Source organism: Penicillium vulpinum, assembly GCF_028829585.1.
Source record: "Penicillium vulpinum strain IBT 29486 chromosome Unknown utg000003l_segment0_segment0, whole genome shotgun sequence".
Lineage (NCBI taxonomy): Eukaryota > Fungi > Ascomycota > Eurotiomycetes > Eurotiales > Aspergillaceae > Penicillium > Penicillium vulpinum.
The window spans coordinates 162,428-174,878 of record NW_026643243.1 but is presented as its reverse complement, the minus strand read 5'-3'; the positions used below and the strand labels follow the sequence as shown (position 1 = coordinate 174,878).

Genomic DNA, 12,451 nt, shown 5'->3' with positions numbered 1-12,451 from the left:
ATGCCAGCCCCGTACGACACAAACACCACCGCAGACGAGCTGCTCAATGATTACGAACATATTATCAAGGACAAGGTCGTTCTGACGACCGGCGTTTCTTCCGGTTCCCTGGGGGGCTTCTTCGTCCAATCCATCGCCAAAGCCAAACCCGCCTGTCTCATCCTGGCCGCCCGCAACGCCGACAAACTCGAACAAGTTGCCACTGAGATCACGACCGCATACCCGGATGTCAAGGTCCGCACGGTCAAAGTTGATCTGGGTTCGCTGAGTAGTGTGCGTGATGCGGCTGCCCAGTTGAATTCCTGGGATGACATTCCAGTCGTCGACGTGATGGTTAACAATGCCGGTATCATGGCAGTTGATTATCAGCTCTCGCCGGAGGGATTTGAGTCCCACCTGGCAACCAACCATCTAGGTCCGTTTCTGTTCACAAATCTGATTATCAAGAAGATTTTGGCGTCCAAGAGTCCTCGGATCGTCGTGGTTAGCAGCGATGGTCATCGTCTAAATCCTTTCCGCTTCGATGATTACAATTTTGATGTAAGTGATGCATAGGATTTTACTTTTTATGAGACACCCGTACTTAAATATCGTCCAGGAAGGGAAGAGCTACGACAAGTGGTTCGCCTATGGCCAGAGCAAAACAGCCAACATATTGTTCGCAATCTCCCTGGCGGAGAAGCTCGGCCTGAAAAACGGCCTCCTCGCATTCAGCCTGCATCCAGGTGTCATCTGGACAAATCTGAGTAACCACCTCGACTGGAGTGTGGATATGGATGGACTTCGTAAGTACCAGCGATGACTATCAAATGCACGGCCGCTAACATTACCACAGGGAGCGCTGACAGGGCGTTTGGTAACCGGGAGGGCTGGAAAGAGTTCGATACTAAGCCGTTGGAGCGGGGTGTTGCAACTCATATCTATGCTGCGTTTGATCCAGCTCTTAAAGGTATGTAACATAGGAATAGATGGGAGAGGAGTATACTAACAAACTGACTCTGTACATAGCTAACAATGGCGCTTATCTTATCGACTCCCACGTGGCAGACCCATTGTCTGATACAGTCAAGCCGTGGGTGACCAGTAGCTTTGAAGCGGAGAGACTTTGGAGGTTGAGTGAGAAGCTGGTGGGCGAGGATTTTTCATACTAGGGCTGCAGTGTACTATGGAAAATGACACAAATCAAGGTGTATTGCAAGGTATGGTAAGATCAATGAATATAGATAACAACAGAATTCAGGGTGTGAAGTAAAAGATCAATGAATACATATATGTGCATAACTCTGGACGAAAATGACAAAATCCGCTGTTTCAATATACACATTTGTATGGCAGAGTACTGGATGTCTGATATTTTCGGGTATGATACCCTCCAGTTTTTGAAGCTCATTCGGAAGCTTCAAAGGTTGCCAATTTTCTCTCGCAATACTTCAAATCCTCTATTTCTGATTCTACAGAGTATACAGAGTAGATGAGATCATGCAGGCACACTGCGTAAACAAGGAGGAAGTAGGAGTAGGAGTCTACTACGACTCCGTACCGGAACGTCATACAACTATGGACAATATGCAACAAATGATAAAATCGATCAAGTTTTAGCGCTTCTGCAATAATAAGAGAGCCACTTCCTGTAGCCTACCGGAATTGTCCCTCTGCTTGCATTAGTGCAATATGCCCCCCTCATGGTTCAAATCCCCTGGTTAGATCATCTACCTACTCCAAATTCAGGGTTTCTCTATCCTCCAACCAGGACTGCACCTGACATTTGTTTATTCACCTTAGCTTAGTAGCAATCCCTGACCCAGTTCAACCAGTGCTCCACACTGGAAACCAGAGCAGCTGGAGATTCGCTATCTGCTAGCAGACCACAGTGGGGAGCCCCCATACCAGCTGAAATTCAAGGAGCTACCACCGGGCCTCATGTATAAACGACCTCAGTAAAGCTGCATTTCCCACGGATACTTTTGATGCTCAAGATTTGATATAAGCCCCCTTCATGCCGGATGTATGCCAGGGCCGCGAAGTGTTTGTATGCCAAGCGAACTTCTTTCCTAGGGGCCTGATCACTGGAGCCCCTCATTATGCCGCTGCTGATGGCTCGGCTAGTTTCACAGCTGTCAGACTCTGGACTGAGAATTGTCAGCTATTACAGATGCTGGGGCTAGAATGTGAGACACTCTGACGCAGAATGTGAGAAAGCATCAACTGCCCAGCCCTCATACCATGGATCACAAAATTTAGACCGGTTAGTCATGAAGGCGAAAATCTTTTGTATTTTGCTATCCGGTTTCACCACGGCCTTGAAAAAAAGAATTGTACTCGGCACCACCGAACAGATCAACCTTCCCCATTCTGTTCCCCTTTCATCACTCTGCACTTGAAGTTCTAGAGGCTGGATGTATGTCAGCATTTAGGCCCCATTGTTCATCAAATAAAAGCATTGTTTTTCCAGCAGCAAGGCATGTATATTCAAGGATCCGAATCCTGTCGGGAAGAATAGCCCCCACCACGTCCACATTTTATATGACGATTCTGATCCTAGACGAACAGAGTGACGTATTCGACTTTGCTCTGCCCGAATACCTAGGTATGTGGGATTTTTTTTTTTCCGTCAATTTTATGTGATTGCGCCGTTGGATTCATAATAATATCATAAAATAGATGACAAAACATAAAGATATATAACAGCGGCATTTGGTGCGAAAGAAGAAGGGTCGTTATATGAAAAAGGGAAAGGTTCTAATCTTGGATTGGCCATGCTGGTCGCTGTTCATTCATCGTCTTTTGGGCGTCATAATTTGACTGGTAGTACTGGGCAATTTTGGCGGAGCGTTTCTGGGCTTCCGCCTCAAACACGCCCAAAGCATCCCCATGCAACTCTAGCCTCTCTAGCATGCGCCGCCACGCCGCCCAGTGCTGTTGGTCAGCCATCTCATGTAGCTCGCGAACTCGTGCCTCTAATGTTGACAGTACTGCTGCTTCCTGGCTAGTCTTTGACCCCCTGGGAACATTGCGTATCCACGCCAAGTATTCGGCAATCACAGACGAGATTCCTGCAATTTCTGCCTGCGTGTGGAAAATCGCAGAGGAGAAATTCTTCAGCTCCTGCAAAATGCGGCCCACCTCTTTGGCCTGATCACACCCACACGATTCTGATTGGTAGAGAGAGGAGAGAGACGGGGAGGAAGTGGAGTTGATGGCACGAATCTCCTGCAGTGTGGGCATCTGCCCGGCGTGGTAGTTGTTGCTCTGATGAAATAAGAGATTCTCCTCTTTAGTGGGCATCCAGGTCTCCAGGTTTAGGGAGGGGCTTGGATCACAGGTAAATATATCGGTATCCAGAAGCTCGCGCAAGGGGGCGAGGCACTCTCGTGTATATGGCCGGTGTGGCGAGGGGAAATACTGATCAAGAGAGCCGACGATCGATGATGATGAAGGAGCAGGTGCTGAGAAGGGGCGAGGATCTCCGGCTGTCACTGGTTGTATTTCCGATACAGGCCGTTCAATTGGGGTCATATGTGATTTTTGTTGCTTGACAAAGAACGTCTCGGCATTATCTACACCGAACACATTGTTAGTCGATGAATTCTCATCCCAGTATACCTGCCACAACGAACCTATGCGATCGCGTAGACTTTCGATTGTCTCAGCCAAGTGGGCTTTGGTGAGCTTGCTCACAGGACTATACACACAAGTATCACCAGATCCACGACATTTCTCACAAGCAGGCTGGTCGCCATCACAGCGCACCTTGCGCTCCCGACAGAGATTGCAGGCTTTATGTCTCATTTTTCTATTCATATTCATGAATTGTTGGCAGGGTGAGTTGAATAAGTTCTGTGTCAGGGCCCGGCGCAGCTGGCTAGGTGGCGGCTGGCAATAGATGTATAAATGTTTCGTCGGCTTATCACCCAGGTTATCACTCAGCTTTTGGACACATGTAGACGAATGAGGTCACCTCATTCTTCAATTGAGGGGAAGGGGCCGTCGGAAAACCGCGGGACCCGCCACTCTAATCTATTCTACTGAATACCCCTGTTCTACAATATGTTGATGATTCCTTACATAGATGCAGTTGCAGGGGTGTGGCAAATGTTTAAAAAAATACCATTGAAGCGCCGAAGTAGGAAAGTGCTATGAATGTGCATTGAAGAGCGAATCATAACAAATTTGGCTTAGAGTATACAGTAAATGCCATGTCTTACATCTATTCAACATATTCAGTCTAGTGAAGTGTTCCCCTGCTCAGCTCGCAGGTCACTTAGAAAGCTTAGAAGCGGCTTCTTTTGAAAATCGATCGAACACAGTCTCTTGACCCTTTCACATATGGTTTTCCATTTTTCGATATTGGATGCCTACTGTTGTCGCCGTACCAAATCACCCTCGGGATATGGCCCGAACGCCCCCTCAAACAGCAAGTACATACGGAATACAGAGTAGATTAATTCAACATAGGGAAGGACTTTTGCCACCCAGTGTCCCGGCTTTCTATCACTAGGTTCCGTCTGACGATAGCATGTTGTCCCCACAATAATCTAGAGTCTATAAGCTATCGTCACTCATTCGTTTATGATGTTCTGTATTTATGGGACCGCTTAGATCCATTATTGCAGCGCCTCGAAGAATTTTGAGCCTGGTGGTCGGATCCTCGAACATCGCCAATTCCAGTACAGCCCTCGGGTCGGGGCTGACGGCCCAGCCTTCTGGTACTAGCCTTGCTAGAGCATAATCAAGCCACCGAGCGCATGGGAGTATGCATACATATGTCCTACTACGAATGCGGTGATGTGGATGCTAGGATCGTCTGCTGAATACGAGGTAAGATAAGATAATTGCAGGAAACTGCAAATCCATAGCATGAAATTGGCCACTTCTAGATAACTTGATTAGAGCATGGAGGCCAAGTGGCTGACATGTAACGGATTCTGTCCTCAGCTAGTGCTTATGTAGAACCATGACCTGCATGTTTCGGAAGGGCCAGGGACAAGCTAGGGTCCACAATTTCAAAATTGTAAGAAGGGGAATTGAGTTTCAATTCCCCAAGTACGCTATTACCCTATATAGCTAGGGCTTTGCGACTACAAAAGTTGACCAATACAAATTCAAAAGGCGTGACTCTTCTAATTGGTACATATCAACTAAAACATTCGCAAATTTCGCCATATTAGGTATCTACGATGCCATTACATCAGCCGGAAAGAATCCCGAGGTCTTGAACCCTGCTGTTATGGCATCTAGGACGCCCCACATCCCCGCATCTAGGAGCAATTATCGGCATGAGAGATAATTGGAAGAACGCAGAGAAATACGTGGCTGCATGCAGATGCCAAAAGACCGACCCCTGTCCGTGGGGGGGACACCGGGTTGTCTTAGGTAAGATACTATTGTTCCGACCTCGGGAGGTCCATAATACTGAAACTGAGTTCAGTAGTGCGGGGTACGGCAGTTTCTAGTAGACGCCAGTGCGCCATACCTCATTTTTGCCAGTACCTTTCACAATATAGGTATTTTATATTCAATATTATTACATACTCACTCTTATATATTGTAGTGAACTTGCTTTCGTTATAAAGGCTATCCCGAACACGTAAAGGTACAAATTTTGCATACGTATATAAGCTCTATACGAGGATATTTAGGTAAAAAGGGGGATAGATTGCGACATGGGACACTAGGCCTTTTTATGTACATAACTACTACTACTTTGTACTTTGTAGTATGTAGCTCTTGGCAGTACCCACCTTGCCAAGAGTGCCTTTGGCAACGCTAAAAATATGTCCACTTTAATAATAAGTAATGACGCATTCTAATTTGTTCTAATTTGTACGTCGAAGTTGGGACAATCTATATCTAGGAGTGGAACGCTCTAGGCGTATTTTCTCCTGTATACTACAGTTGTAACGTAGTTACCCAATATAACGACACTCTGCAATATAACAGCCAGTATTTGTATTTATACAGGGGATGTTTGTATTTAAGAAAAACCCCAAATAGGCCTATTTGGAGGTTTTGAAGCCGAAACCGGACTGGGTCCGGTGCGGGTCCGGGTTTTATTGAAGTCTAATCTTCCTCCCGCGATTATATTGTGTCTCGAAGCGATAGCCGAAGGGAAGTGTACCGATAAGAGGGATGCGGAAGCGAACCCGGTCCGAATCCTTACAGTTTTATCTTAGGATTTAGTGGTAGTGGAGGATAAGTATACAGGTCGGTTATAATACTTGGTTTTACATAATAGTCGCAAAAGGCTTCAAGGCCTAAATTCACATAGAATTGGGAGTTTTGTATGGTGGGGATAGCTTCAATATTATACAATATGCTAATTTGTACGATCGTAGAAAGCTTCGACGCCTAGATTCAGGTGAAATTGGGGGTTTTGTATAGTGGGAATACCTTCAAACCTGTGAACCACTCTACAAAATGGTGATGTATACTTTTATACTATATGAAAAGCTTCATAAAAGGGATTCCACCTGGGCAGGTCCCAACCAAGGTTGGTTAGGTACATTGCTTATTAAGAGGCCTGTCATAGTAATTCAGGTATTTGAATTTTCTGCCAGCTTAAATGATATTTTTCCTGTATCTGAAATATATCGTTACGAATAGGGTTTACTGTATTCGATATAAACGAATGTACGGGGAAGTATATTTCCGGCTGACAGATAAGTTGGGCATTGAGCTCTGCGGAAATCTTGCTGTGAATGCAATTACTTTATCTCTTCCGTACGTAGGATTACTTGAGGAAGACAAGAAATTCATCTTCGTGTTTACTTTTGGTCCTCGCGTAGTCTGGCTCTTTTTCTCCGTTCGGCCCGAGCACACCGACAGACGGGGATTTTGTATCGCTTTGGGTCAAATCTCCCGTGCTTAGGGGCTCTTGGTTCCCGTGAGCTAGAGTGCAAGAGGTCTAGATTGGATATATTATTGAAATATTCTAAAGTAAGTAATATTTCGGAGGTATATACTTGTCGCTTCGACCACTCAAAGGACCATCACGCAACCAACTATTAAACAAAGATAGCAAATAAAACAGCACACCTGGATCAATGCACCAGGTGCAAGGCGTAAGCATGCCGACCAGCCGTCCTTTCAGAGTCATCATAATAGGTGGTGGCGTGGCTGGCCTGCTAGCCTCCCACTGCCTCCAGAAGGCAGGCATCGACCATGTCGTCCTTGAGAGACGTGCCGAAGTTGCACCTGAAGAGGGCGCTAGTATCGCTATCTATCCCCATGGAGTACGCATTCTGCACCAACTCGGTATTCTGGAGGCGGCAAAACGAGTGTGTGTTCCATGTGATCGATGGTGGTCTCGTCGACCCGATGGAAAGGCTATCATGAACAACGGGTTTTTCCACTATGTCAAAGAAAAGTATGCATTCTTCCCCAAATAGGCACATTTGTAGCTTATTTGCATAATATCCCATGCTAACATGAGGGAATCGTGATTTTTCTACAGCCATGGTCATGACATCCTTCTCCTGGAAAGACGTCAATTTCTCCAGGTTTTATACAACGAGCTGCCGGATAAGGCTCATATCCGCACAGGATGCACAGCTAAAGAAATAAAACAGTTTGTCAGCGGCGTTGAAGTTAAGCTCAGCGACGGCACCATTGAAACAGGAGACTTAATTATTGGTTGTGACGGGGTGAACAGCATGACGCGCAGTTCTATGTGGGAGCATGCGAAAAAGATCTCACCGGGTCTTATAACTGCAAAAGAAAAGACCTGTAGGCTGAAGATCTCTCTCTCTCTCATAACATACGTTGGTACTAATCGACGGTTATAGCTATGAAAACCCACTGGAAATGCCTGATTGGGATGGCGCCAGCCGACCCAGGGCTGGGAGAGCGAGATATGACCGTCGTTCATGATTCTAAGTACTCATTTTTGACTCTCTCCCAGCCTGACCGTGTCTTTTTCTTCGTCTTTTTCCGTCTCAGCAAGCCAACCTCCTGGCCCCAACGGCAACGGTATAGCGATGCGGATGCGGAGTCATTGGCTGCCAGTGTCGCAAACCATCATTTATCTGAAACAACGGTCTTCGGGGAGCTATGGAAAAGTCGATATCGTGGTGCCTTGATTCCCCTAGAGGAGGGTGTACTGGAGCATTGGTATCATGGCCGAATTGTACTTGCTGGCGACTCAGTCCACAAGGTGAGAAGTTCGTTCTGTGTGTTTGATAGATAAATAACTCACATCGCTCATTTAGATGACACCAAACATTGCATTGGGGGGGAACTCAGCCATGGAATCGGTTGTGTCCCTATGTAACCAGATTCAAACTATGATGGTTAAACAGTGTGGAGCACAGCCTAGCCTCGCCACCCTCACTCAGGCATTTGCCGCATATCAGACGGAAAGACAGGGGCGGGTGAAGCAGGTAATGGAATACTCTGGCTTGATTACCAAGGTTCAGGCATGGTCCTCCCCTATTCACTGGTTCCTGGCCAATTGGGTACTTCCGTTACAGCCAGATCGAGCGATCGCGGATGATCTGGGTGAAATCATTCGGGGTGCCCCAAAACTAAACTATGTGGATTTGGGAGAATTTGCCTCTGGAAAACTTGAATGGAAATATGGGAACCCGGTCGGGTCGCTGGTGAAGGCTAAAAGACACCCCGAAGCTGTGTCGTCTCGTATCCTGCGGGTGATGAGTACAGTTCTGGTAATTGCTTTCGTCGTTGTCGCAGCACGGCACATTAAATCTCTCTTGGTCATTTGAAGTGGCAAGTCTGTAAATATACATATATTGGAGCTCCATTATGTCTTCTCGTGGTGGGTAATCCAGGGGCCCCTTCTTATCCCAGAATATACTAAGCCCCTAATATGTATCCTGTCAATAGCCAAATTCCTGCCCATTGAGCTTCTCACTCAGCTTTGACAATTTTTCAGCTTCTACTTTGTCCGTAGCCCAGGGCCTTACGGTGTCCGTCCAAGGGTCTGCTACATGAAAATCCTGCAGATATGCAGCGTTGTGGTCTTCGATAGAAGATATCAGTATTTGCATCCCATCAAACAAGGGAGCACACACTCGCCTCGGAGGTTAGTTTCAAATGCAGTACACACATGTGTGGCTGCTCCTTCCTGGTGACCTTTGCGTTTGAAGTCCATCCAATACTTTTCATTCCCTAGAAATATGTCGACAGCATCTGCGGACAATTAGCCAAGTAAGATTAGTCCATATCTAGCATATATAGTTACGCAATTTGGGGAGGTCAATAGTCCAGTCGACGTCTCTCGCAAGGATGGTGCTGAAAACAACTCCTGCATGCGAATTATACGCCATGAGGCCCTTGGAGCCTATTTTTTGGCCAGAGAAACAGCTATCAAGATGTTGCTTGTCTTGGATTGACCATAGGGAAGTCACTTGTTATATATTTCCACACCCAAAAAATTAGGGCCAGCTCTGCGGCTGTGGTACTGGTCGTGGGTCATTCTCGTTCTCCGTGTCGATGTTGTGCCAGAAATCAATGTGTAAAGCAAGGTATGGTAATGTCAACATTACTATATAGTAATATATGCATACATACTTACATACATACAGTAAGTCTGAACTAAAATGACAAAATCCGCGTTCCAAGCCCTGGAGGTTTTTCACAACCTTCCAACCTTGGTTGGAACCTTGGAATCTCCAGGGCTGTGTGGACGATGACTAATGGTAATATACGCTTTTGTATGGTAAAGTATTCGATGTCTGGTGCTTCAGGTATGATACTTTCACCCGGTATTTCAATGTAATATCTCGACATTTTGGCCGACGTAGAAGATGATTGACTCGAGGCTCACATACTGATCCGTTATATAAAAGAGACAGGAAGGCTTAATGGCCTCTTCCGCCCAGTCGCCGCGGCTAACAAAAGCCCGGGTTACAAGGGAGTTATTACGCGCTCATTAGCTCAGTTTCGGGCAAAATTGACCGAGAATCCCCCGTCCCCCCCCCCAAGATGGAAATAGCTTTTCCTTTGTGATCAAGAGGTATATTCGGACTCAGATAGGTACAGACTAATCAAATCCGGTTGCAGCAACTACCTTCGAGATCCGAGACTCCACTGTTATCAGGCGCGTCTCCTCATCGACCAGCATTCGGCCGTTGCCAACCAGTGTCATATTTTCTAGCTCCTTAAGACTGGGATCACCGCTAAAGAATACGTGTGCCCCGGCTAAAAAATACAAAATTAGCATCACCACTCTAATTGAAGTTGGCAAAACTCACTGCTAAATCCAAATGGCACGCCCACGGAGTCTGGCGTCTGGTTGAAGATTTTCATCACGGGCTCGTTGAGATCTATAACCCCAGTGTATCCAAAACTGACATCCTTTCCCTCCTCGGTTCTGGAGTGCAAATGTCAGAGGTGAAGGTAAATAAACCGATTCTATGGGATTCAAAGGAACGTACGTCGCAATGGCCTTCATGTTGATCCGTGCGTGTTTCTGATCAGGATCAAACTCGAGCCAGTCAGCCCCAAACACAACCTTGGCTGTAAACTTCGGCTCAAATCCCTCAACTGTCTCAATAATGCCCGTAGGGGTTTCCTTCCTTATAATTAGCCATTTATTGTTCCACAGGATTCATACCGACTTACAAAATGTATCATAGTTGATCCACTGTGATGTTGACCTAGAGGGATGGGAAGACGTATGGATCAGCGACGAGGGTCTTTTCATTATTTTTGTGGTGTATCTGGGGGAAATTTTGTCTGCATACCAACGGGGTGAACAGCTCCAGCATGGACCTTCCATACGATTGCCGGCTGCAAGCTGGGGAAGTTGATAACAGGAGGACTCATTCTGCTCAAATTGGCGGGGTGGTACTGATATGAATCACGATTGAAAGCTGTATCTCTGTCTTGGGCTCTCTATTCGCGGATAGATACATTCTTTTATAACAGCCATCCTTATTTGAACCTGAGAGAACAGTGGGGGTTGGTAGGATATCAGGAATAGAGCAATCGGCATAAACATTCCATCCATGCCGGACCGAAGGTAAGGCCCAATTAGTGATTCCCGGAGTCTTTTGCCCGGGGCAGGATACATATGCAGGAGCGCTATGCCTTCGGGCCATAAAATGGGCGAACTTGCGCATCATCATTGAAAGGGCCGGGAGAACCGGTCCTTCACCCTCGGTAAGCGGTCTTTTTTTGCCATTCCAAGTTGTCGACTGTTAATAGCCTCCAAAATAATATTATAGATCAGTTATTGATTATAGGATCCTCCCACGTTGGTACCATCTGTATATTCAGAGACCACCAATTGGGTACCCCATATAATGAATGAGCTAGAGCGATAACTACAGTGCTCAATTCCAGCATATAATGCGATGCATACCACCAGTTTGGTTGCCATCAGTCTACTCCGTAGACAATGAGGTAAATAAAAGTTCGAGGGTTCAAGGACTCAGAAGAAATGTGTAAAGAATAAATTACTTTTACAACCTGAGGCGTTCACTGGTGCCTCAGATCTCTTTATACATAATTACAGATCACAGGTCAAGCGGTGGAATGTGCCTCAGTAGGAAGCCCTTGTTTTCAGCCAAATACCACTGTTTGGTTTTGAAATCCTTGTTGTATTCTATTATGTCATCCTGTTCTGGTAACTATGTAGTTAGTTAACGTAATCCACTACCGAGTGACGCACACTACCGAGTGACGCACCCCCACCCAACTTCCTGAATTCAAATGCATTTATCTCAACCAAAACGCCATTAAATTAAATAAACTAAAATCATCATCTATCTGGACATGTCTCTCTCCTATGTCCTGGCTTCCTACATATTCCACATGCTCGTCCAGCCTGGGGGGGCGGCCTTAAACCTTCCGAAACCTGCTCACGATAGTTGTTGATACGCGCTACTTGAGCCTCAAATGGCTCTGAACGTAGCTCACGAACATCCTGAACTGAGAGATCCCCTTCGTGGACTATCGTCCTTGTAGATCGGGTTCGCTTTTGCTTTTTCTTCTCGTTTTCAGCGCGTAAATCGCTCACTTCTTTCTCTAGTAGTGCGGCGGAATGCATCGTGATCTGGCAGGCTTTTAAAACCTGGTTGATAGCGGAATTGAGCGGGCTAGGGGGCTCCTTGATCTCGTACGAAGTAGTGCTTTTATTGAGGAGGCTTGCTTTTGCAATTGCACATAGTTCGAAGGTGTTTTTGGATCCCAATCACTACCCCGGCTAGAAGGGGGGGTAGGGGTTCGAAGACGAATATCAAGCCTCGAAATCACTCTCTCCGGTGTAAAAGGGACTAAACCAGCTGCTCCGAAGCTGTTTTTAATAGTCTCTGATTTAAAAGCTTCAATTCGTGCGAGAGGGTATGCTTCGAGGAAATCAAGTTTATCAATATGATTTATCCCAACCCGCATTTTTGCTTCAACCAGCCGGCCGTACGAGCGTTTTAACACCGCAAAACAGCCTATATCCAAAGGCTGTAAAAGGTGAGAGGAATGCGGAGGCATACAG

At 46.2% G+C, this 12,451-nt stretch overlaps 4 protein-coding genes across 4 annotated transcripts; 2 read left to right on the top strand and 2 right to left on the bottom strand.

The window, feature by feature from the left end:
• Nucleotides 1-1,151, top strand: N7479_005171 (Short-chain dehydrogenase/reductase SDR; the record flags this gene model as incomplete). The annotated part of the gene is made up of 4 exons (XM_057252868.1): nucleotides 1-540; nucleotides 599-785; nucleotides 836-949; nucleotides 1,009-1,151. 4 exons carry the CDS (start codon nucleotides 1-3, stop codon nucleotides 1,149-1,151), a joined length of 984 nt encoding a protein of 327 aa, XP_057106730.1.
• Nucleotides 1,152-2,739: 1,588 nt separating this feature from the next.
• N7479_005170 (Zn(II)2Cys6 transcription factor domain-containing protein) lies at nucleotides 2,740-3,789 on the bottom strand (the record flags this gene model as incomplete). Its single annotated transcript, XM_057252867.1, has 2 exons — nucleotides 2,740-3,557; nucleotides 3,618-3,789. The coding sequence occupies 2 exons, from the start codon at nucleotides 3,787-3,789 to the stop codon at nucleotides 2,740-2,742; spliced, it is 990 nt and encodes a 329-aa protein (XP_057106729.1).
• A 3,254-nt stretch (nucleotides 3,790-7,043) lies between these two features.
• Nucleotides 7,044-8,720, top strand: N7479_005169 (FAD-dependent oxidoreductase; the record flags this gene model as incomplete). The annotated part of the gene is made up of 4 exons (XM_057252866.1): nucleotides 7,044-7,366; nucleotides 7,454-7,725; nucleotides 7,785-8,152; nucleotides 8,208-8,720. The coding sequence occupies 4 exons, from the start codon at nucleotides 7,044-7,046 to the stop codon at nucleotides 8,718-8,720; spliced, it is 1,476 nt and encodes a 491-aa protein (XP_057106728.1).
• A 1,280-nt stretch (nucleotides 8,721-10,000) lies between these two features.
• N7479_005168 (DUF3237 domain-containing protein) lies at nucleotides 10,001-10,785 on the bottom strand (the record flags this gene model as incomplete). The annotated part of the gene is made up of 5 exons (XM_057252865.1): nucleotides 10,001-10,158; nucleotides 10,212-10,330; nucleotides 10,395-10,531; nucleotides 10,582-10,616; nucleotides 10,704-10,785. 5 exons carry the CDS (start codon nucleotides 10,783-10,785, stop codon nucleotides 10,001-10,003), a joined length of 531 nt encoding a protein of 176 aa, XP_057106727.1.
• Between the last annotated feature and the right edge of the window lie 1,666 nt (nucleotides 10,786-12,451).